This window comes from Mustela putorius, unplaced genomic scaffold (assembly GCF_011764305.1).
Source record: "Mustela putorius furo isolate JIRA1106 unplaced genomic scaffold, ASM1176430v1.1 tig00003898_pilon_pilon_pilon, whole genome shotgun sequence".
Lineage (NCBI taxonomy): Eukaryota > Metazoa > Chordata > Mammalia > Carnivora > Mustelidae > Mustela > Mustela putorius.
The window spans coordinates 32,598,024-32,622,567 of NW_025422047.1; the positions used below are offsets into that span (position 1 = coordinate 32,598,024).

The 24,544-nt window shown below is 35.8% G+C and overlaps 1 protein-coding gene across 11 annotated transcripts; it reads right to left on the minus strand.

Annotated features, from left to right (window-relative positions):
• Positions 1–248: 248 nt before the first annotated feature.
• Positions 249–24,536, minus strand: LOC101691025 (MAP3K12 binding inhibitory protein 1). 11 transcript variants are annotated; one of them, XM_004773332.3, is made up of 9 exons: positions 24,411–24,536; positions 20,599–20,718; positions 18,593–18,817; positions 18,414–18,510; positions 15,848–15,913; positions 15,466–15,618; positions 11,364–11,461; positions 6,350–6,388; positions 4,017–4,624 (listed from the first exon to the last, which is right to left on the minus strand). In XM_004773332.3, the coding sequence occupies exons 1-9, from the start codon at positions 24,492–24,494 to the stop codon at positions 4,517–4,519; spliced, it is 990 nt and encodes a 329-aa protein (XP_004773389.1). In that variant the 5' UTR covers positions 24,495–24,536; the 3' UTR covers positions 4,017–4,516. The 11 variants fall into 11 exon arrangements, with proteins under 11 accessions (XP_044923584.1, XP_004773389.1, XP_044923581.1 ...); XM_045067646.1 differs by having other exon boundaries at positions 18,593–18,838; XM_004773331.3 differs by having other exon boundaries at positions 4,017–4,621; positions 24,366–24,499.
• Between the last annotated feature and the right edge of the window lie 8 nt (positions 24,537–24,544).

Below are 24,544 nucleotides of genomic sequence, written 5' to 3' on the forward strand. Positions count from 1 at the left end.
TTGGTGCATAAACATCATAAAAAGTGAAAGAATATAGCCACACTGCCCATTTAGCAAAATTAGATGGTCCAGGTCCTTGTAAAATTTGCATGATGAAGCCCATCCTGTTGAGTAAGTGGATGAGAATACCAGATTTTCTAACTGTCCTTAGAAATATATGGTTCACTCATCCATTAGTAAGTTTGAGAAAACAGATTTAGAATATACAGTCTATGAATATACTAAAAATAGGATAAAAATAATTTAAAAAAAAATAGAGTATACAACCTAGACTTCATAGTCTGAGATTTTGCTTGCATGCCAATCTCATCAGCAATATTAGGGTGTCAAGTACTGCCCTCTCTCTGCATTTACTTTTTGATTCCTTTAATAACTGTAGAAATTCTGTTAATTTCCTTCTACTTGCCACTGTATCAAAACAAAGAATTCTAAAGTATTAACTATAATCAACCAGAAGCCTTAAAAAAAAAAAACCCAAACAATAAATTCTAAAGATCGTGTCTCTCCAAATTTTTGTATCTTCTTGAAATATAATGCAATACTTTGGGCAATGCTATATGAAAACTGAAGGATGATCATTTATTTTACTATTACATACTATGACATTCTTCTTCTAGGGTATTCCATCATTTTTCCATTTCCTTACTATTTTAGTTTTTTAAAGTCTAGTTGGAAATAATTGATTAGTAATGATTGAATAATTCCTGGGATGATGAAATAAAATATTTGAAAATATGTAGGAAGAATTAAATCACTGAGATCCCATAATGTATCTTAGAGTTATAAAAGGGTCCAGTGGACCTATATGGGAATTAAAGGATATTTTATTCTGTTTTTAAAAGCACATTTTCTCTTTATTCATTGGAGAATATTAAGACTAAAAGTCATGAAATACCAATCTTTATAAAGTTAAAACTGCTCAAAAAAAGAAACCTAGAGCTAAAATTTTGTTCAGTGGACCCATGTAGTATCTCAGATAAAGTCATGGCGATAGGGGAGTATTTCTTAGAGAACTAAAAACTTTATAAAGCCCTAGATCACAGGACTTTTCATCAGCCTGGATCACAGGGGCATAGTTTTGGCCCATGCTTTCTTTGCTGGAAGTTCCCCTCATTCCTCAAAGGACTGGGTGCATGTGCCTCTTTTTGTTCTTAGATATTCTAACACTCAGGCCACAGGTAATTGGTGCAGGGGTAGACAGTTTTGAATATAAATTCCTCTTTTTTCAGATTTTGAATCATAATAAACAAATACGGGGCACCAGAGCCAAAGAGCTAGATCAGAGATAGCAGCACCACAGACCTCAAAGTCTTACGCAAAACTAGATTGCAAAACAGCAGAAAAGAAGACATTTTCAGAGAGGTCAAGCAAAATGAAAAGGATATTCAGAATCCAGACAACATGACCCAGTGAGGGGGAGATGGTGACAAAATCTGGCTGAACTTCCTACAACTTTAATTACTCATATTCTTTATAAAACCCCTTTACTTAAGTTAGAGTTGGGTTTCTGTTTCTTGAAAACAACAAATTCCTAAAACAGAAATTAGTGCTAGCAATGGGATTGCAAGTAACAGATTCTGAGTGAAAAGGAAGAACTAGCTGTGGAGTCAAGGCAGAGGGATGGGGCAAAGACAGGAGTGGCAGAAAGGATTCCCTATTCATGGAAAACTGGTAGAAAGGAGGTAACAGACAGCACAGTAGCTAAGCAATTGTCCCAAAACTCTTGGGACCCCAAACCACGTCAGTAAAGACAAAGCTTCAGATTTAAAAGTTGTCAAATGTCGAAATGTAGGAGTGGGTTAATTCCCTGTGGGTGTGATTAAAATGCAGTGGTGAAAAGTCTTCTATACCAGGTTGTGTGGCTAAAAGCAGATAGAGAAAGACAGGGCTTATGTATCTGTTTCATAAAGGGAAGTCTTTTCTACTAAGACTGTTGAAGGTGAGGTTCAGATACTCCTCATGAATTTGGAGCAGCTCAGGGCTCAGGAGCCTAGCAATTGAAGATATCTAGCAGTAACTACAAAAGCCTGTGAAACCTAGCCCTTTTCTGCAGGATAAACATGTTGATTACTATCACCTATGCTAACTCCTGACCCCTAGTAAATCACTTCCTTAGATTGGAATGTAATCTGTGGAGGGAAGGGATTTTTAGGGCTAGACTATGGAAGAAGTGCTTCCTGTTCTGCAGCCTTTTTCCACTTTGCCTCCTTTATTCTCTTGAGGACAAAGCCATTAAGAACGATGGGTCTAAGAAGAGCCAAAATAACAAAAATCCTGAGAGAATGGTCATTAAGGTAGCCTGGTAATCAAGGAAGCAGGCTTAACCCCAGAAATTCCTGGCATTGCCTTTTAGTCAAGGATGTACTACTCAAGAAAGACAATGGCTGAAAGCTCACTAAAATTCTGGGCAGTTATCAGAAGAACAAGGCACCTATACCAACTCAAAGCAGTATGGTGTTGGTCCTAGTCTCTTCTGGAGGTTCTGACTCAAGTAGAAAGGATGCTGGTCCCAGACAATACTTACTGAAGTGGAGACATGTCAACTCTAATGCCTTTCAGAAGGCCTGAAGGATGATGGGAAAAGGAAATCCTTCTAATGGACAGATCCTGGGACCATCAGGCATGATTTAGTAATTTATTCTACTGCCAAGAGGGTCAAGAAACAGACTCGGGACATTTATTTAAGGGCAGACTAGTGACCACTATTTGATCCTTTTTTCTAGATTTTTTTCCTACCTCTGTCAACCTTTTTCTCTAATTGATCGTTTTTATGACGTCTTTCCTATTGTATCTTTGGCGTGGTGGTAGTAAAATGTGCTGATACCCCCAAGAGGAGGCCATTCAGGCAGGATGGTGATTACGACAACCAGATGGAGACTTGAGGAGCAGCCGCTTGTAGCTCACCTCTAAAACTGGATCACATCAGGCGAGACTGTGTCTTGAAGGATGAGTTGTTCTGCAGAGAATAAAGATGTTCAGGGAATATACCTAGTCCACATCCACTTCTTGGGAATGATTCAAAAACCCCCATTTTCTACCAGGTGACTCCACTGTCAAGGCTTCTGCAAATGCTTACGTGAGGTTGCATGCATACTGCCTATTTTTGTGAGAAGGTCCTGCCCCGTCATCCTGGCCACAACTGCCTGAGACCCCTATCACGCTGAGTGAGCTTCAGTCTCAGGAGCTGAGCTAAGAGATACCAAGAGGTAAGTGGGTCAGTGGAGTTGTGAGGTTCTACAGAGCTGAGTTTGCACCATGGCAACTCAAAGGCATGAATGCCAAGGCTATGGAGATAGGGCTAGCATGTTGCCCTGTGTGGAGAAGCAATGATGTAGAGGCCTTCAGAGGAATGAGTCCACATAGAATAAACCAGATGCATAGATGCTTGGGTGTAAGAGAAAAAGAACAAAGGAGAGAGAGAGGGGGAAAGAGACACAGGAAGAGGGCGAGCAGAAAAGAAGGAAGGTAGGAGACAGAGACAGAACTAGACATAGAAACAGCCAGAGGCCACTGCAGACACAGAGAAAGAGATGAACTATTGATGACCTCCTAGACACCACAATGTCCGGCTATACTTCTTGCAGTTAAATTCTGGATTTCTGATTCTTTTTAACAACTTCCTATTTACAGGCTATTTTAGGTAGATTTCTGATCTCTTGCAGCCAAACAATTCTTGACCTAAATATCTGCTCCTTGACTGTAGCTGTATCTTATTAAATGTTTAATTTGCAACTATGGAAATACATACACTGACATAACTAAAAACACTAAAAAAAGTAAGGCTCTTGAGAGAGGGACGTTTATGACAGCTAAAGACTTTCCAAGACAGACTTGGTTTTATACAGTAGTAACAGCTAACATTTACTGAGCACTTCCCATGGGCCAGTTTCAAAAGCTGTGCATGCATGATCTCACCTGTTCATGACAACTCTTGGTTTTATTATTACTCCTGTTTTGTAGATATGGAAATTAAGGCAGAAAGAGATTAACTTGCTCAAGGACACACAGGAAGGGAATAAAGGTGGGATCTACTGTTTATTTACATTAAAACTGACATTTAAAAAAAGTGTATGCATTCATTTAATATTCAGTTGATAAATTTTTGTGAATGCCTCTTATGTACAAAATTGGATTTAAACTAATTAACTGGTTAACGCTGATGTTACAAATATAAAGTCCTTTTAAATATTATTATTCAAAATAAATCTTGCTTTCTGTGGTACACACACACACACACACACACACACACAGATGTGCTTTCACTTTAAGTTTCTCAATTTCCAGAATACCTCCTTTAAAACAGAAGGGAACACATACTGACAATGCTGTTTTTAATGCCTAACCATTTCAAAATCCACTGGAATATCTGAAGATAACGTGCTGCACGCTGGACTCACATGAAAAGAAACACTGCCTCCCGAGGGAAGCTACACTGATGACCACATAGCCATTGAATTAACTGCAGGGTAAGTTACACGTATATAAAAAGTCAATTGACAAGAATGAGAAGAGTTTTTCAGGGAAGGTGGTGAGTAGCCAGGGATTCTGCTTCTCTTGATTTTCTGAGCAGGGCTTGTTTGAGGGCACTAATTTTTTCATCAAGTTCAGCCAGTGAGTAGTTCTGCTGTAAACAACAAGAATACAGATTGCTAAATATGACTCTGAAGTATCTTAATGCAGATAAAGTGCTAAATGAACTACATCTAAGATATGGTAAATGTCTTTTTTTTCCTTCATGAGACTAATTTTTAAACTGAACTATATATGTTGACTATATCATAAACTTAAAGGAATAAAAAACTAAGGTTATTAAGTTATTGATTTTAATAACTTAATATTTCTTTCTCTTTTCTAATGACAAAGATCTGGACCTCTCTACTCTCTGAAAGAACTGTAAAAACTTTTTCTTTAACCAACTATTCTCATAATCAGCAATAAAAAAATTAAACTTTAGGATTAGCTTAACTGCTAGAAATTCTCTTTTGATGGATCAACTGCAAATCAACTAACTCTCCTGGAAAAAATGGATGCTCTCAAAAATATACTCAAAATTCTACAATTAAAAAAATAAGTAGTATGCTACTCTTAAAAAATAAATCAAAGGCGGGGCACCTAGGTGGCTAAGTGGGTTAGGTCTCTGCCTTCGGCTTGGGTCATGATCTCAGGGTCCTGGGATCGAGCCCCACATCAGGCTCTCTGCTCAGGAGGGAGCCGTCTTCCCCGCTCCCTCTGCGTGCCTCTCTGCCTACTTGTGATCTCTGTCAAATAAATAAATAAAATCTTTAAAAAAAATAATCAAAGGGGCGTCTGGGTGGCTCAGTGGGTTAAACATCTGCCTTCGGCTCTGGTCCGAGGATGGAGTCCTGGAGTCCTGCATCGGGCTCCTTGCTCAGCGGGGAGCCCGCTTGTCCCTCTCCCCAGGCCTGCTGCTCCCCCTGCTTGTATTCTCACTCTCTGTCAAATACATAAGTAAAATCTTTCAAGGAAAAAATAAATAAATAAATAAAAATTTCAAAGTGTTCTCCAACTTTAATTTCACATTACTGCCGTTTATAGCTACCAGAACCTCACTATTTGAGATTCAACTAATTAATATAGTAGTTCTATGGACAGTGGTGGGCTGAAGTCAACATCGCCCAAACATCCTTTTTTTATTTAGATGCTAATTGCTAGTGTCAGCAAAGCAGGGAGGGGGACAGGATGCCTGGCTGGCTCAGTAGATAGAGAATGCAGCTCTTGATCCTGGGGTCCTGAGTCTGACTGCCAAACGGGGTGTAGAGATTACTTAAAAGGGTGGGAGGGTTGTGCAGCAGGCTGCTGGGGCATCTATCAATTAAATGTCAGACTCTTGGTTTTAGCTCATGTGATTTCAGGGTCATAAGATCAAACTTCACGGACACAGGGCTCTGGACTCTGCTCTCAGCAGTGGGGGTTGGGGGATGTCTGCTTGATATTCTCTCTCCCTCCTCTTCTGCCCCTCCTTCTTGTGCTCTCTTTCCTCCTTCTTGTGCTCTCTTTCTATCTCAAATAAATAAATAAATCTTTTTTTAAAAGGGGGGGAGTAAATCACCTGAGCATTTACTGTTTTTCAGCATTTTGTAACTGATAACCTTTTGTTCTGAGGTTATATCTGGACACTTTCATATCTGGCCCCTCTGAATCATTCCATGCCCCTCAAATAAAATTATTTCTTTAATTCAAGTTCATAAATTTATGCTGCCCCCCTTTTCCCCAGTCCTAAATGCCAGGTATGATCTAAAAGCAACCAGAGTAAGAACTTTTATTAATAAGGGAGGTATAAAACTAATCAAACTGCTTCAGAAGCCACAAAGAGAATTCAGTAACTTACCTGAGGTGGTTGAACTTTTCTTCTTTTTCCAGAAAAGCTCTAGATTAAGAGTGAAAAAAAGTAAGCAATCAATGCTTAGAAAATCTACACAATTTTCATTTACAGACTACTGAGCAAAACACAGAGAACTCTGGCAGAAACAAAGCCCGTAAGTCTCAGCAAGCGCTAGCTGCCACTGACATCTGCCTTCTTGTATCTTGGAAGGTACCCTCCAAACAGTGATATTAAAAGTACATAGTATTAACACTGAAGCACTGTTTAAGTCACTTTGAATAAAAATGTCTGTAACTTAAGCGGACAACATTCTTGCTGACATGCTGCTGAACCTTTTAAACCCTGACCAAGTGAATCTTTTTAGATTTTGTCCTTTGTCTCACAGAACCACAAAATTCAGAATAGCAAATTAGCATATTGGTATATTTGACAAAGAAACTGCCAATGTAGGCGGCAAAATGTTCTCATGAACATTTCTGACCACTGGGATTTAGAAGGGAAGGTAAAAATTCACATTTCCTTTTGTGTCAAAAAGTGTTTCAAAGAATTTCAAGATATGCCTCTTATCAGTAGTTACAGTAAGTGGGAAATCATTAAGTGTTGGAATTATTAAATATGGGGGGAAAGGTGCTTATATAAACAGGTTCCTTCCTTTGCCAAACTGATCTGGCTACCTGTGATGGGGCCCACAGGCAGGTTAAGGGCTTAATGTTTAATTTTGGTCAGAAGGCTTCTCAGTCTTCTACCTTTCCAAGAGGTGCCTTTTTACACACCTGATTAAAATATACTTCCCCTTGTTTGCCTAAGAGTTTATAAGATATTGATAGTTTCCATGTCACTGAGCAATCAGATTATTATCATATCACAAAGCCAAACTGAGAAGTATCAGAATGAGGAGAATAAGGACATCAATGATTCAGTCCCTTGAAAACAGTAAAACGTGGTCTCTGGGGCTTATTTTAGGTGTAGTGTCTTAAATAGTTTCTCCCTGTGAGTCCCATCCCACCACCCTGATTCAGATCTTCATTTCTCCCCAGTGTGGAAAATGGTATTTCCTAAATTCTAATCTCCAACTCAGAGTTCGTAATGCCACCATACAGGAACCTAAATTACAGGTTTCTTTTTCTCAGAAACTTAATTGTGCACTAGTGACACTGGCTAGTGTGCCCTTCAAGGCCCTCCAAAATCTGTTTGCAATTTAATTTTCCACCCAGATCCAGCTCTCACCTCGTGTTTCAGGCCCACCATGTACTTGGACACGTGGGCCTGTGCACATGCAGCTGATTCTCCCCTCCCTCATTATAGACTAGAGCTAAGAGTCTACCTAGTCAGTGCTTTAGAAGAAAGTTAACTGATCTTCACAAGTCCAACAGTGAATTACCAGCTATTCATTTGTATATTTATTCAATGCCTACTATGGTCTATGTGTTCAAAGACGAACACATAGTTGTCCTTCAGAGGTTCAAAATATAGTGTGAAAAACAGATGTGTAAACATTATTATAAGTGATAAATGCTACAAAATGAACAAAGTACTATAAAAATGTACTTGTGAACATGTTATATTTACTGTTTCAAGGGTCATAATTTAAAATCAGTAAGTAATTCTTTGGAAATAACTCATAAGGATTGTATGTTTTAAATGGTTTATTAAGTCAGGCCCTTAAAAATGTTTAAACATTACCACATTCAAGTCTTTCCATGTTAAATGTGAAGAGTAAAGTTCCTTAAAATGATTACATTAAAAGGTGCAACAAAACACTAATCTTTGTTATAATTCCTGTTTTATATACATTTTTTTGGTTTTATGTCTGTTTCATAACTGAAAAGAAATTCATATAGTCAGTCTGCTTTTGTTCTATGAACCAAATACAATTTACTTTTCCTGTTAGCTTTTCCCTTTTCATATGCTGTGCTTTATTTAATGTTACCCATAACGAATCTCTATTCAACTATGAGTCTTCCCTGTGTTTAGAGTTCACCTACATTTCAATCTGAATTAAACACATTTCATTTAAAATCTTTTTAGAGTTCAGAATTCAGTTTCTACAAAAATTCAATCCTTAAGAAATTCAATGGGCTCAAATTTTCCTTACTAACTTTAGAAGCTAGAAGACTGTACAGCCTATATAGTCTTTTCTGCACACCTTTAAAAGATATGTAAAAATATGTAATTGCCACACATGTACTCCCAGCATGAGGATAGTAAGAGTGATAAATTACATGTTACGTCCTCTGCAGGGTATGTGTATAACTCCTCTCATGCGCACGGACATTCCTAGCGCTGGATCTACTGCAAGCAAGGAGTGCAGCTTCTAAAGATAGCACATTTGTTCTATTATGGATGGGTGACTATGAGATCTTCCTTCCCTTTGGGCCTGTGCCATATTTATTCAGAGGCCTTGAGGACAGAGTTAATCTGAATGCTTAAAGCTTTTCAGTGTTTTGTGCTTACTTGCAGCTCACTATTGACTTGACATGTCATTTCCAATACTAATCCAAAAGTGATCCTTCTAATAAAATATATATTGTTTAATAGAATTAACTATTTTTTTAAAGTGCCAGTTTTATTACAGGTATGGTAACCCAACACATCCAGGACAATTCTGGTTTTTTTTGTAATGCTAATTTGTAATGCTGCCAGCTGCTGAAGTTACACTGTCACTGAGTTGCAGACTTCAGGCCTCTGATAGTTTTAGTGCTCTTACCTATTCTGTGTTTTAACCATCACCTCTACAGACTCTCCCAATTATACAAGTCCTACTCTTGAAAAGCTTACCTGATATTTCTATCTGCATATCCTGATAGGACTTTAAATTCACATTTCCTCCCCAAGTATCTCCTCCAGATTTTATTTCTGTCAATGATGGTATATAATTTTTCCAATCAGAAAGTGGATTCACCCTTGCTCTATGTCTCTTTCCACAGCCAATCAATTATCAGTATTTGTCAACTTTATTTCCTACTATCTCCTGCATTAATCTTTTCTATTCTCACTCTCTTGTCCTTAGTTCGGGATCTCACTTCACATCTAAGCTAGTATAATACTGTCTCCTTAATCTTAGTCTCTTCCTTCTCATCTACCTTCCAGAACAGTATTAGATAAATCTTCCAAATAATGTGCTCAAGTTACCTTCCTGCTCAAATGCTTTCAACAGCATTTAAACTTTAAATATTTTAAACTTCTGGGTATAGCAGTTAAGGTCCTCTATAAGCTGACTATTTTACCTCCAACCAAATACTCTAAACATTTTATGCTGTGTATAAGAGATTCCCCAAAAACAAGATAATGATTTGAAGGGCTGTTTTTTCGCTAACCAAGTTCAATAACAGGTAGATGTTAAGCTTTGTAAGTCAAAATCAAAGACACTAATGAAGAAGCAAGATCTCTCTGGGGGCATCTAATACTGTGATTCTTTCTTGTAAGATCAATTCTACGTTAACAAGGACTACATTAACAAAGTATGAAATTGAACTAGAAAAGTAACCTGCCTAGGGATTATTTAAGGCAGCTTGAATGGGAACAATGTTTAGTAGACTGTTATAAGAAAAAGCATACTTCACCAAGTTTTATAGGAAGATACATTCAAAGAATAATCCTAAAATTGGAAAGATCTTTGTAATTATTTAGTACAACCAAGAAATCTAAATTAGACAACTGAGAGCCAGAGGAACTGTAAGATCTATCTACATTTATACAGCTACTTCATATGTGGTTTCTGAAACTAAATAAATATTAATGGTTACTGAGGTTTTACCATGTGCTAGGCAGTGTGCTAAGTGCTTGACTGGTATTATCTCATTTAATCCTTGCTTCAGCCCTTAGAACTCTAGTAAACCTCATTTGAGGGGAATAAATCACTGAAACTCTTTCTCTAAATTTTTCATCTTTGGGTTTCACTGCTCACATTTGCTATATTACCTGCCTTCTTCATCTGGAAATACTTCTTTTCTGTACCTTACTCTAATACCCAGTTTGCCACTTTGGAAAAACTGCTGGTACACCTAAAATAATTTTAATTTTATTTTTACCAGTGACTTATAATGATTCATGCTAATGAGTTACTTTACATAGTTTCTCAGATAGGAGTTTTAGTAAAATTTTCACTAAAAACTTAGTAAATTAAAACATTTTGTTCCCTTTTACATGATTTAGTTTTTTAACATGGTGCTGCTTAAAAAAAGAAAACCAAAAATAAAGAAATAAAATTTAAAAATAACCAAAAAAAAAAAAAAGAAGAAGAAAGAAAGAAAGAAAACTAATCCTCAGAAAAGGCAGGTGTTATGTATAATCACCCCAAAAGACTGAGGAAAATAACACAATCAGCTCAGGATCGCTTGTCTAAAACCTGCTGATGCGACAAAGAGAGACTTATCAGCACAACATTGTTTCTTAATGTCCCTGGAAAAGAGAGTAAGAATGAATGAATAAATAAGTGCTAGAATGAGGAATTAGACAAATATTGACTAGTCTTTCAAAAAGTTTGGTGGTTAAGGTAAAGAAAAAGATAGGGTGGCAGATTCAGGTGTTTGTCTAGTATGGAGAAGCAAACATGTGTGAGCTGAGGGAAGGAGTCTGTGGACAGGGAGGGATTAAAGAGACAGAAGGGTAACTGACAGAGCAGGGTCCCAAAGGAAGCCTTTGTTCTACAAGACAGCATGTTCATAGTGACAGGATTGACAACTACCTAGGTTGATTTATTATGCTATGGAAATGGCTCCAGTTTGAGAATCTGGGTAACAGATAATAAATATGTTTATTTATATTAAATATGTTATATTTTAAAAAATACAATTAAAAAAAAAGGTGAGTCTACAAATAATACAATGTTTAGAATCACATTTTTAAAAACTATTTTTTAAAAAACTAGGTAACTCCCCACATAGGACTATGTTCATTGTTGAATTATTAAAATGGCATTTCACCTGTAAGCAGATAAATGAACATGATGAAGCATCGTGAAATAAACTCTCTCTATATAAATAGATACAGATTTTTTTTAAAGGATACTTATACTTACTACAGATTGGAAATATTCAGGAGAGATTCCTTCCAGTTCCAGGATTTTATCCTCAAGTTTTTTAATTCTCTGATAAATGTCTCTTGGCACTGGACCACCTAAATACATTTAAAAAAATTCTGAAATACTATTGAATAATTCTTCTTACAAATTCTGTTCTTAAAATTCCATGCAGGAGCACTGGATGCCTCAGTCAGTTAAGCAGCCAACTCCTGATTTTGGCTCAGGTCATGATCTCAGGGTCTTGGAATGGAGCCCTGTGTCGGGCTCCCTGCTCAGTGGGGAATCTGCTTCAGGATTCTCTCCCCCTCTGCTCCTCCCACTGCTCTCTCTCTCTCTCCAAAACAAAAAAACAAAAAACAAAACAAACAAACATGCAAAGAAGATACTTATGCAGAGGAATGGGAAATATTTAAGCTTGAGAAGATAATGAACAAGAGTAAAATAAAACGAAATCCTTAGTTCACACTTTCAATATTACACACCGTGGGGTATAGTATTCTTTTGCACCTCTCCTCCAGCCCCATTTATGCTTCCTATTTTGCCAGTTTTACTTGTAAATTCATTACAAGCTACTGAAGAGTTCCTGTATAGAACAGTGTGTACTTCTGATAGATTTGGATAGTTACTTGAGAGGAAAATGCATAGGGACACCTAATTCAGTCCAATTCAGTGACTGCTGTATGTATTTATCACTTTCTTTCATTTCTGTTTCTCCTTACATGCCCCATTTCCTCCTTTAACCTAAAATAATATTAAAGAGGAGCTTTATCATAATTCTTACCTAACAACCTTTCTGTGGAGGGGAAAGATGAATTAAGATTACTCAAATTTCAGTTTATGGTTATATTCCAAATCCTCTTATTTCTCACACCACAACATGACCATTCTGTCTAGACTTCCACCATCTCCAAATTGGTCTCCATGTTTCTACCTTGCTCTCATAGCCTATTCTCAATACAGCAGTGACCCTTTTTAAAACGTAGTAGTCAGAGAGTGTCATTTCTCTGCTCAAAACCTTCTAGTACTTTTGCATATCACTCAGATTAAAAACCAGGGCCTTTACAGTAGTATCCAAGGTCCTCCACAATTTGGACATTCTCTCCACACCCTTATCATTCTAGCCACTTGATTCCTTTTTTCTGTTATTCAAGTAGGCCAAGTACTCTCACACCTGTGATTCCTCTACCTCCATATTCACAAGGCTTGCTCTCACCAACTTCAGGTCTGGACTCAAAAGTTACCTTACCAGCAAGAACTTCTCTGACCACCCTTTAAAAAGTACTAATGATACCACCTATCCCACCCCACTGTAATCCCTATCCTTTCTCTTATTTTTTTTCAAACCATTACTATTACCTGACAGCCCTATATTTTTTTTAATTTATTGCCCATTTCTCCACTTTAATATAAGTTCCAGGAGGGCATAATTTTGTTTTGTTCATTAGGTATGGCTGTGCAGCTTGTGCACTGCACAAATCTAGGAACCATCAGTTCACAAACTACACAGGTGCTCGATATTTACTGACAATACATAATTAGATAACCATTATGCAATTAAAACATATGGGCAAATTTCATATCAAAAGTATCAACTTGTTAAGTATGAAAACTCTAGAAATAGATTTCTTTTTTGAGAATGTTTATTTCAGAATCTGGGTCATTCTTACTCTTGAGTAAGGTAAAATGAGTAATGTATTTAATTGACTTTGCTCTTGCTGCCCCTTTACCTAGAATGCTCTATGGCTCATCTCTGTATCTTTCAAGAGCCAGTTCAAGCTTCATTGAGTCAGTGGAGCATTGCCTAAAATGCCTTCACATGGAGGCTCCTTGTGCCCCACCATATATGCTTCCTTCATAGCACCATAACATTCTACTTCAATATTATTCTTTCTTCCAGATAACAAGGTTCTTGAAGCTAGGGACTACAACTATATCATTTCAGTATCCCTTGTGTCTGAAACAGAATTGGCGCACAGCAGGCATTCAAAAGATTTTTCATAATTAACTACTTGATACTATTAGACTTTTAAAAATACATATATAGAGAATGAGAGAGCCCGTGCAAGCGGCAAGGGGGGTAGGGTGGGGGGGAGTGGCAGAAAGAAAGAGAGGTGGCTGGGGAGTTGGGGCGCAGAATCCCAAGCAGGCTCCACGCCCAGTGTGCAGAACCCAATGGTGCTCAATCTCATGACCCTGAGATCATGACCTGAGCCAAAACTTGAGTCGGACGCTTAACTGACTGAGTCACCGTGCCCTGATACTATTAGACTTAATAAGCTAGTCCATTCTTTTACACAGTTCTTTTGTTAAAAATGCGTTTTGTTATTGGAGAGAGGATTAATTTTTAATGCTAACCTCTTATTACCCTTGAAGTTTTACTCAGTCTTATCTTCTTCTACTTCCACTCGGGAAATACTCCAGCGAGACTGGACTCAGAAATTCCTTAATTTATGTGCCTCAGTGCTCTTTGCAGATGTTGTTCCCTCTTTTTGGAATAATTTGCTCCTGCCTGCTGACATATTCCCAACTAATCCTTTAAGAGTGCAAATGTCACTTTACCAGGGGTACCATCTCTTGACTTCCCCTGAGAGAGCTAAACACTAACTTTTTGTACCCACTGTACTTTGCGTATCATGTGAAAAGGTGAGATGAACAATTGTTCATTTAAAAACTCATGAGTACCTGTTTTGTACCAGAAACTGCACAAGCACAAAGTTAATGAATATGACTGTCTGCTCTCGCAGACCGTACTCTCTAGCAAAGGAAACAGATATTAAACACACGCAACTGTGATACCTGTTATAAAGGATGACAGGAAGTACCAAGTGCTATTGAGACTACATGAAAGGGGAGTCTGTATCATCTGGGATCAAGAGGGGAAAGTGCAGGCAGGAGAGAAAGCCTGGGTCAGGGCCCTAGGACAGCCAAATGAGTGGAAGTGAGGAAGCCCAGAGATGGGGCTGGAACTATAGATGTAGATCATGCTACTTAAAATTATAATCCCCTCATCCCAAGATCCCTTCTCTTCACTTTATCAAGCTGCTTTATCTGTAGCTCTTCTTGTGTAGCATATAATCTATATACTAGAATTTTTGTTCACATGTATTCCCGGTGCCTAGAATAGCACCTGGCTTATTTTTGTGGAATGAATGAATAAATACTAAGTTTGGTATGCATATAAGGGTAACAGGAAACTATGAAAGAATTTTTAGCTGGGGAGTGGCAAGATCAGTAAATCAGAACTTCAGGAAAAGCAATTTGGCTACTGGTATAGAATTTGTCTTGAGGAAGAAGTCTAGTGGCAGAGCAACCAACTGATAACCTTTTATCAGTCCGAGGTAGAGAACACAGTGACTTCAACTAGAGTAGTAGCTGTGGAAGTAGAGTTGGGTAGATCTGAGCGATATTTAGAAGATAGAATCAACAGGATCTGGTGACTAAATGGGGAGGGAGACTCAGGCTTTGCAGCCAGTTATGACTGAGGTTTGATTCCTACTTGTCATTACTACCTTGGGCATGGTGCTTGAGGTCTCTGAACTCATTTTTATTATCTGACAATAATGGCACCAACAACGCACAAGGGTACTGTTAAATATTAAGTGAGTTGACATGACTAATACTCTGAGAGTAACTGGCACTTAGTATTAATTCAATAAATGTTAGTTCACTTCCCCTAAGGCATTTACTGATCTATATGCTTATCCTGACTGAAAGATCCTTGAGGACTAGGATCACACTTAGTAATACTAGCACAGTGAGTGATAAGAATAAGACACAGTCATTAAGTTAAGAAATTGGTGGCAGGAAAAAGATTATATTAATTTTCAGCTGTGACTTAATAAACTGAGAATGTCAGGATCTACTTGGAATCTATTCCCATTCTACTAACAGTCTCAAGTTGGTTAGAAGTGTAAGAGTAAACATAAACACATGAACTGTAGATTCCTTGAGAGTATGGGCTATGCTTATTCATTTTTGTACCAACCAGAACAATGTTTTGTACATGGCAGATGCTCAGTGGAAACTCTGTAACTAAATAAACTGAGTTTAACTATTTGCAAAGGTACATTTATGGGGCACCACCCAGCACTCTGCTTACCTGTCTGCAATCGCAAGTGAGCCTCAATATTTTGTAGTCGTTCTTCAACAGCCTGATTGCCACAATCTCGGAGCAAGCTGTTAGGTTTATGACCTGACCCCTGAATTCCTTCAGGTCTGGTCTGTGGTCCATATGTATTCACAACTCTAGAAACTATATTAAGAAACTTTTGAAATATAATTTAATAGGCTTAAAAGTCAGAAATTCTAACAGTATTTCATATTCTTTTCATAAAATCCATCTGACCATCAACCCAAGTAAGAAGGCAAGACTTTGTTTTAAAATATACAAAATTTAGATAGGAAGTGATATCTATATTTCATTTTGCTTATAATTTAGAACAAGCTTCTGTCAATGATGAAGATACATAGTGGGTTCTTACCTTTTACATGACTTTTAAATCCCGGGTAAGGAGTAAAAACAGCATCAGTTCTTGCACAACTGTTTTCTAAGGAGAATTTAGATGAGTATAAGTATATTCTTAACTTCAAATGTATGAGATTTTGATAAACTTCTAATAATTCATATTAACATACTACTAGTAAGAGAATTATCATTTTAAATAATAGTAATTAAATCACCATCTCATACAGGATAAAATACAGTGAACTTCCGCCTCTAAAATTTATAATCTTTAATCTTACCTAATCTTCAGATTTGCATACAGAAAAGTCCTTCGCACTCAATGGCACAATTTAATTTTTAATAAATACCAATATTCCCCCAAACCATCTGGGTCTTTAGAGAAAATATTTTATTTTATAGAGAGCACTTAATTCTCTATATGCCAAAGAGACATTATTCCATTTATTTCATCACAGAAATAAATTGAACTCATTACTTTTACTGAAAAACCTTAAAAAAATTCAGCATTTTAATATTATTTACTGATCAAATTAAGGATCATCTAATAAAGATTAATTATACATTTAACACATTTTTATTTCAGAACTCCACACAAAAAAGATCTTAAAACCTCAAGAATAACACATACTTTTCCACTTTACTTGGGTTTCCAATGCTGATTTTAAAAAATCTCTACCAAAAGTTAGCTATCTCTTTCCAGACCACTCTTTTCAAAAAATGCAATTTTAGGAAAAATAAGTTGTAAAAATTTGTTCCAATTTTTTTTAAGTTGAAAAGTGTATTTTTTTTTTCAAATTAGGTATCAACAGATAAATTACAAACCCAGGGGGAAAACTGGAAAAATGTTAACATAATATAAAAATGTTTCATAATATTTAAAATGACATTAAGTAAAACCATGCACTGCAGTAAATTTCCTGAAAAATTCCCTTGATTTTTAATAAAAAAATAGATGGCAAAAGAGATACTGAAAGAAAATTTTTTCCCTATGGAATTTAAAAAAAAATCTATTGTTTATACTTAGGTCAGATTGACAGGTATCAAAAGAATACACTAACACATGACAATACATTCATGTGTTTTTTTTTTTTTTTCCAGTCTGAGTTTCCTAAATAGGTCTGCTGACAAATGAATTGTGTGAATATAATTCTAAATTCATCTTTTATATATAGGTACTAAAGAGAATCATTTTCTTCTTCTTTCCTTTTTCTTTTGAGACACCTCAATATACGTTTAAAGGGCCATCACTTCTCCATTCTTTCTCCCATTTCATGGGGCTAAGGGTTAAAAAAAGAAGCTATCATCCATTCCAGAGTTATATTCCAAGTATATAGATTAACTGACCCATCAGTGAGAAATTCAGCATGGTGTGAAGATAGTGAATGTGTGAGTGCTAGTCACTCTCCACAGCAATTCTTGCTAGCACTGTTTTGAGCCAGCAAGGGATTGAATGGGCCAAGGAATCCTGCTGAGCATTTCAATTCTTGTCAATTTCTATCCCCTGGTGGTTTATAATAATAGAGTTAGCAGGGAGAGCAGAGGAATAACATTAGTGACACATGTGCTTGCTCCCTCAACAAACCCTTTCTCATGGGTTGCCTGCAGTTGGATGGACTGTAGTACCTGAGATTGTGCCACTACTGTACCTATTCTGAAAAGCTAACAGGAAAATAATACTAAGTCTACGCATGTATAATGTTAATAGCAGAAAAGGCTGAATTTAGGACCCACTTGAGCCTGTATTATTTCATTATTAAGAGAATCAGTGTACCAATGTAAGAGTCAATTCTAGGTTCATTTGACAATTCTGTATTCATAATAATTAGCTAAGAGATGTCAGAGGCAACAAGAAAAATGTTCATTCCAATTAGGAACTCTTTTCCATAATTTTTTCTAAGAACTACTTGTTCTGATTATTACTATGATGCCTGAGAAAGATCTATGCCAGTGCTTTGCAGTATTTTGTATTCTACAGCATACCTACAGATCTGTAACTACACTATAGCATCAAGTAGAGAGGAAAAGGAGAATCTTATGAAAAATAGCAAATGTATACACTATGAGAGAAAGGAAAAAAGCATAAGACACCATAGTCTTGATGACAGATTGCTTTTATCATGACAAAACATTTCAGAAAGCTCAGGAGTAGTGAGAAAACTGCTCCCTCTTGAGGAGTATTAACTTTACTAAGTTTACTTATATATTAACATAATTTCAAAAATATATTTACAGCTCAAAATTTATATAGCTTAGTTCCTTCTTATTAGTGAGACTGAAAAATGCTGCCACCCACACTTCATCTCCATTTCCCAAAGGAACTTTAAAAAAGAATCTTCACCTGTGGTAAACATTAGCCCTTTTATGTCCACATTTATTTGATTTTGGCATAACCAAAACGAAACTCATTTTTGCAATGTAGTCTTATTAAACAGAAAGAATTTCCACTGCCTTAGTTTCTAAATAAACCTGTGAAATAAATTGTAACTTAATGTTATTCATTTTTAAAAACAAATGAAAAATCAGAGCAACTCTAAAAACTGTGCTTAAAAGCCTATGAAAATTAACTTCTTCCAGGTAGTTACCTTGATTACAATCAATAACATTGCAAAATTCCCTGACGTTGTTTTCATTGATTTCGGCTTGCTTTCTTTCAATAAATGCAGATATTCGTCTGTCAATCTATAAACAATAAGTATGCATGTTTTAACAGTTTGAGCATAAGATTTAAAATAATACCCCCCCCCAAATAAAACCTTCTTACTTCTGCTTTTCCAGCCTTTATTTGAACTACTTCTGGATCATAATGGATCTGTGTCTTTTTCACATCTCCTAAATCACAATCTTTGTGCTTTTCTTCCTCTTGTAGGTCACTAATGGGAAATTTGGCATTTACTTCATTCTTGTTCCCCGTTTCTGTTTTTTCTATCTCTCCAACAACAGTTGTATTCTCCTCTTTAATCAGAGGCTGCAGCTTTGCTAAAAAAGGCTGAGAAGAACAGAATTCCATCTGCAGAGGTTCAAACTAATCAAAATCAATTATACATTTAACATTTATATAAATTTCTGTTAAGTAAATGCAATATTTAATATCAATTACATATAAAAAGTTAGCATGTCAGTATACATAGATCTGATCACATGTAAGTGTTTGCTGTTCTCTGCTATTGTGACCATTATCATTTGGTATAAATCTGTTAAAAAAAGATAGAAAGAAAGAAAGAAAACCTGAGGAAATTTAAAATTTTCTTTGAGGGAATCATTCTGTCACTCATCTTTTATTTTGTGCCAAATCAAAGCCTCAGCCTCTGGCACCAATGCCACTTAATTAACATGTCATTCAAATGCCTCCTCAGAACACTAAGGCTTAGTATTTTTCCTCCTTAACATGAGAGCCAGTGCTCTCACTCAGCAAAGCCCTGCATTATCACTGTATCACTGGAGATTCTCCACTTGAAACTGCAGTTGGCCAAAGTGAAGGAGAGAGCATAGACATGAAATATATAGGTGTTATGCTGAGTGAATACTCAGGCTTTTCCTGACATGGCAAGATATCTTCTTGGGTCATGAAATTAAATTTTTAAAAAAGAAAATGAACAAGGAAAAAAAAAAACTATCAAGATCCACAGCTGGGAAGAGATATATGCCTATCACTATAGTAGAGTGGGTTAAAAAAACAACAAAAAACAACCCAATTGTATAATGTAAATTATACTACTCAAAACCACCCCCCTCTTAATCAGGCCTCAATTGAGTTCTATCGCTCATTATTTCTGTCCATTAATATCAGGGTTAACTATTTCAATATGAAACAGAGTTAAAATTTCCCATAAAGTCACTAAACAGAGGGCTTAAAATTAATGTTTATTCCATTAATCAAAACACATCCATAGTTGTCAATGTTCCAGTTATTTTTTCATACCTATAATTTTGCTTCTGTTGTTTACTCTACCAAGGACTCTTCTGGAACCTTAGAACATCTTAATAGCAGTAAAATGACCAATCCAACAGTTCTTCCACTTACCTTTTGACACTTCATATTTTACACTTTGGTTAGAGATAAACTGCAAACTTAACAACAATTATAATTGCAGAGATGTTCAACTGCAAACCAGCAAGGTCATAATACTGTTCAGTTATTGAACAGAAATATTAAAAAATATAACAGTACTATTATAAATAACTCAATGTTCATTTCTAATATAGAGGATGAATTATTTCAAACTGTTAAGAAAAAGAAAAGATAAAATAGTGACTGGCTACTTACTAAAATGAGACATTAATGTCACAGAAATTACTTTCTTTTTAAAAACTATGCTGAAACTGTTTAATTGCAATAGATACTCCAGGATGTGTCATGCTGGGATAATGCCACTTCTTGAACCACTGAAAGCACTCCATGAGCCTCCAAACTCACCCAAGGCATGGAATCATTATCATAGCATGACACACACCTGCCGTGTCTTATTGCTTAATTATAACCCACCATAGATGCAACTGTATTGAATTTTCAGTGCAAGTCTAGAATTGAATAGAACTGCATTCATTCAGTCTTCACAGCCACATCGGCCTATTGGACTATATTCCTGAGGCTGTCCAGATCACTATATAAATTAACAGATTTGGATCTAATCTGGCTGAAGTAACCATTTATTGATAACACTGTTAATACAGTGGTAAGACAGAACTGACAAATACTCTAGTTTATAATTTAACTACAATTAATTTCTATTCTCAATACTGACTTAATGTTTTTAACAAGAAATTTACCTGTAAATATAAAACATGTTGCTCAAGTGCACTAAAGAGCAAAGCGGGCTGGAATGCCGAGAGGCTCTGGAGCTTGTTCCAATCGATTGTAATTTTCACCACATCATCTCTGAGGTTAAGCTTCAAAGGGGCAAACCAGCAACATCACAAAAATTACATGATTAAGCTGTGTATATGGGATGTCACAAAAATAATACTTTAGAGTAACATGCCTATTTAGCTCAAAGTTACCAGATTTTTAATGATACATTAAAATGCTCTCATTACCATTTTAAAAGGCCAAGAAAGGTGTAATCTTCATTAAAAAACCAATGACCTCTCATTCTAATTCTGTTCTTGGGTCTGTGTAATGGGACCATCTTGCAGGTGAAACCATCCACAAACGATGGAAAGATGAGGCTTTTTTGATACTTCATTTTCTAAAACCTTTGGATGAGAGCCAAGATAGGCTTGCCCTATTCAGTACTTCTAGCTCAGACCATTAAACAGAAGGGGAGGCACATTTATGGAACTTCTGATATAAACATTCCTTTTTGTTAAATATGTACACAAAGACATAACTGACATATATCACTACTCTGATATTTTCTGAATCACATTTTTATTTTCAACTTTAAACAATTTTAAAGTAATTTAAAAATCAACATTATTCATACATATTATAAAGTCTAGGGATAAATGGCAACATGTTTATCTACTTCAAATAAAAATCTACAATCTACCTGTGGAAATCTTAAAGTGAAAAACAAATACTCTTCCACAATAGTGAAATAAATGGTCAGAGACTGAATAGAATGGCCAGATCTTTCACTAAAAGTATTTTCTAATACTGTGTGAGAGCTTGTCATATAAAACTTCTTATAAGTTGGCTATGTGTGACCTATTAGAATAAAATTATATATAGAAAACTACCAAGAACCTACATATAAAATTAATATCAAAATCATTGGATATTTTAGAGGAAAAGCCTCCATCTCCAGGCTTTCAAGCAAATAAAAGTGAACCTCCAGAAAAAAAAAAAAAAGGTGAACTCCAAAAACTTTTCTAGGGATATGCATTTATAGCATACTATAAAGATACACTGCATGGTAGGATTAAGTTTATTGTTTTTTCAGAAATCTTTTATTAAAAGTCATGTTTTCTAAAACAAAATAAAGGCAAATTGTACATTAGTTCAAATATAGATGTTATGAGTTGTGATTATAAAACAAAAATATGAATCACTGTACAAAGAACGGGAGATCCAAAGTTACCAAAAAAGGTACTGTACTGAATAAATACTATATGACAAAAATTTACCACCCTTTGCATAAGACAAGACAAGAAACATTTAAGGTACATATCAGATAAGTATAAAGAAATAGGAAGTTTCGGATAGGCTGTACTGGCAAAGATTAGTTTATAATCACTACGGTTTTATATTAGATTACTGCATTAATCTTAATTTCTATTAATGCTCATAAAAATTTCATTAGACAACAACTTACATATGGAAGTAAACTATTACTGCATTTCTACAGTCCTCTAAGACTATTAAAATCAGTTGGTAACAAATTTATGAATAGAGTTTAGGGATAACACAAACAAATCCTTAACCAAAATAAAGCATCAAATTTTCTAGAGAAAATAATAACTTACAGAAAATAAATCGTAATGTTGGGATCCTACTTTCCTTTCAATTTAACATAATTATGTAAGCCTTTTAAACACAAAGATACTTGGTTTTTTAAGAAAACTACATAATAATGATACAGATTAACTTTAAAATTGTCCCAGTATATCCAACTATTTATTCAACAAATTCCCTATTAGTAATGAGTTCTCTGCACTTCTACCTTTTGTACTTGTAATTGTAAATCATTCACTCAAAAATGTATTAGTCTCACATTAATATGGACTACTTAAGTATGCATTTTCAGTAAAAACTTAAAATTAGTATGAAACTCCAAGCTAACAAAAAATGCTTCCAACTTGATAAAATGAGCCATGCAGAGGCAAGCAGTAATGTTAAAATCCATAAATTTGAAATATGGAATACTTTTAAACATTCAGTTTTAGGCTTCCTATATAATGATAGTATATAGGAGAGCCAACAATATAATGATAGTATGCAGAATGAAATTTAGGCATATTGAAACTTTTTTTTTTTTTAAACATCCTGTAAACTTGTTGCAAAAGTAAATAGTGATTTCCTCCAGGGGCAATTTTACTAGTATTGTGGCTTTCATTCTTATTTTTAAACAATACATCTCAAAATACAGAGAATATAAAAATGGTTAGTATTTAATTAATGAGAATGATTTAATTTCTTGACATTTGTACAGATGGTTCCTTTACTGTGTCACGTAAACTTTCCAAATATTTACTCTAAACATTTTTGGCAGGTGACATAAGTGAACTTAAATCATGAAATATATATATATAAAGATTTGTAAATGAGATCTCAAAATTCAGTATTTAATTTTCAAAAGAAATGTTTAAATTGTTTCTTAATGTTACTTTAAAAAAATATCTCACCACTGAAAATAAAACTTCCGTAAATTATAGGTGAGCATAAACTTTTTTCATCCTGATATTAAAACACAAATATACCTTAACATTCTAATGTCCAGCACATAAAACGTTCTTAAACTATGAAACTATTACAGGTCTTGGGTGATAAAACTAAAATATTAATGTCCCAGGTCTTTAAAAAATTTTAGTAAGTCCGTGGCAAACAACTGAGTTCAAAAGTTAGAACTTTTAGCAGATCTATTAATAATTGTTGTTACACCAAACAAAATTTTAACTTAGAGTAATGACAAACATATTAGGATTTTAAATTTTTTTTTTTTTTTTTTTTACAAATCAGACAAATGTTCTGCCTTCATAAAGGAAGTTAACACTGTGCCTCCTACGGGCACTAGTACCAACCCCGTAACAAACTTTTTGAACTGGAAAATATTCCAGGATACAAGAGAAAAGATTTCCTTTTTAAAAGCAAGCAAACTTATTTTCAAGTTGTTTTTCATTTATAGTATGCTTTCCATTTTACTTCATGAAACAAATAGTGACTTGATCGGAATAGAGTGTAAGGAGTACTTTTATTTAAATCCAATTTATTATGACATTTCTGCAGAAGCTATTTAATCAGCCAGTTAAATTAGTTAATACTTAAATGACGATTAAACAACAGTTCTGATACAAACTGTTATCAACCATGGATAACTCATCCAACTTTATGCAAGAAGTATATACATTAATTCCTTTTATTTTCTTCCCTCTATGAAAGGATAAAAGATGCACAAAACATCCAGAAGGAAAAAAAGAAATAAACCAAGGGACTCCTAAAAGCAAGTCATCAAAAAAAAAAGGCGGAGAGACCTTTTCCAAAACTCTCAGATCGTACGAACCTATCAATTTCTATAATGAATTCACTGAAGGAAAGGGGATCGCGAGCGCCGGGCACCTTCCAAAACCCACAAAGCTTTTTACACATTCCTTCTCTCAAAGCCTGTTCTTCTCGGAGCCAGGTTTTTCACTTACACTATACTCTCTCACTTTTGGGGAGAAGAGTTGCAAGGAAATCTGATCTGCAACCCATCCTGAACTAAGCCCGTATGGCGATCCTCACTCCGATTGCAGACGGCTGGGCTCGGGCTCCTCCTCCGGCCTCAGACACTGTCCCGGTCCCCGGCAGCCCTCCGAAGTCCCCCGCCTCCGCTAGAGGAAAAAAGGGGGGAGGGGCCGGATAATTTCCATACCGCTACTCCCAGATCGCCACTCACTTGTCCCACCAGGCTATGCAGAGAGCGAAAGATTTCGCAGAGCACCTCTTGGGAGAGATTGGGGCTGCAGCTCCGCTCCAGACTCCTGTCACCACTGCTCGAGAGACTAAGCTCAACGGCAGCAGCCATGACACCTTCGCAAGCTACCCCCGCCACCACCAACTTGTGCTCACAAGCCC